General features: G+C 45.7%; 1 protein-coding gene across 1 annotated transcript; it reads right to left on the reverse strand.

The window, feature by feature from the left end:
• Nucleotides 1-396: 396 nt before the first annotated feature.
• Nucleotides 397-854, reverse strand: LACBIDRAFT_304215 (uncharacterized protein; the record flags this gene model as incomplete). Its single annotated transcript, XM_001891016.1, has 3 exons — nucleotides 397-664; nucleotides 725-795; nucleotides 852-854. 3 exons carry the CDS (start codon nucleotides 852-854, stop codon nucleotides 397-399), a joined length of 342 nt encoding a protein of 113 aa, XP_001891051.1.
• Between the last annotated feature and the right edge of the window lie 541 nt (nucleotides 855-1,395).

Raw genomic sequence — 1,395 nt, forward strand, 5'->3', positions numbered from 1 at the left:
CCTGGGATAAAGCCCAATCAAGCTAATTTTCAAGTGAATTTTCAAAAGATCAAGTTCACCCTATAGCCTCCACTTGTAGCTTAAAATGTCAGAAGAAATCTGAAGAACCAGTCCACAAAAAATGGAGCCCAATGGATCAGTATTACAGCCTGGAGAAATAATTTTCATATTTTGTAAAAAGGACCCCAGACACCCTGTGACAGCTATGGAATGATGGTATGGTATGGTATGGAATGGTATGGAATGGTATGGAATGGTATGGTATGGTATGGTATGGTATGGTATGAGGTGGAATGGTATGGTATGAGGTGGAATGGTATGTGGCATCCATACCATGGTATGATGGAATTGGTATGAGGGTCATACCACTCTGGAATGGGGTACCACTAAGGTTCCCTAATTCAAAGAATTGGATAACCTCATAGGTACCCAAAAATGGGTGACTGAAGTGCCAGATGGTTGGTTTTGGGGGAGGTTCCGCAGTCGGCTACTCTCACGGTTGGCAAGGGCGCTTCCAGAAGCAGGAGGAGGCATGCCAGTAAACAAGGAAATGGGGGGGGGCATCTGTGCCTGAAGAGTCGTTGTTACGGACAGAGGAGCCGGGATTGGTACAGAGGTTAAAAGAGCCATTTGATTGGCTGGTTCACCAGAAGGAGCAATTGTGCTACAGAGACAAATTTTACTTTTATGATCGTTGATATAATCAAAATAATAATACACATACTTGTATGCTTGATGATAGCTCCATCTCTCACTGCAAATACAAATGGCAGCTGGGCTCCAGTGACCAATGACCTGAGAGACGCAGGAGGTGAGTATCACATAAAGATTCAGTATACTGGACTTCCTACCATGTAAAATCCCCCACAGTTGGACGCGGGACACTCGCCTTTGCGATAAGGGAAGAGTGGATGGCTATCTGCCATGGGGAAATTTCTGTGGCTGAGCCAAGGATGCCGACAGCCTGCGCACTGCTCATCCTTGTTGTTCGGATTCTAAAAAGTGTCACCGGTTAGCAACTTCAACAGAAGTTGTGACTCGTGAGATGGCGGTCTTACTGCTCTAGGTAAGAACGCCTGTGTCACTGGGTCGACACTGGTGGCAAAAAACTCTGCACAGGGGCAGAAGATGCATGAGCGACGTGGTGGAAGGGTACTCATAGTTAAAAATGAGAATAAAAAATTATGGAGAAGAGACGTTGATTGGCGGTCAGAATGAGGGGAATGGGAAGAGACTCAAGGTCAAATTTCTTCTTCGTGTATATAACACTGGTCATGAGGACCCCCATCCTCTGTCATGGGTTCAAAATAACTTTGCAACCACAGGAACAATATCAAATCCCTGATTGTGTGGCGAGGAGAATTGGATATTGCTGATGGGGTCCTGGTACTGGGC

The sequence above is a fragment of the Laccaria bicolor genome, genomic scaffold (assembly GCF_000143565.1).
Source record: "Laccaria bicolor S238N-H82 LACBIscaffold_277 genomic scaffold, whole genome shotgun sequence".
Lineage (NCBI taxonomy): Eukaryota > Fungi > Basidiomycota > Agaricomycetes > Agaricales > Hydnangiaceae > Laccaria > Laccaria bicolor.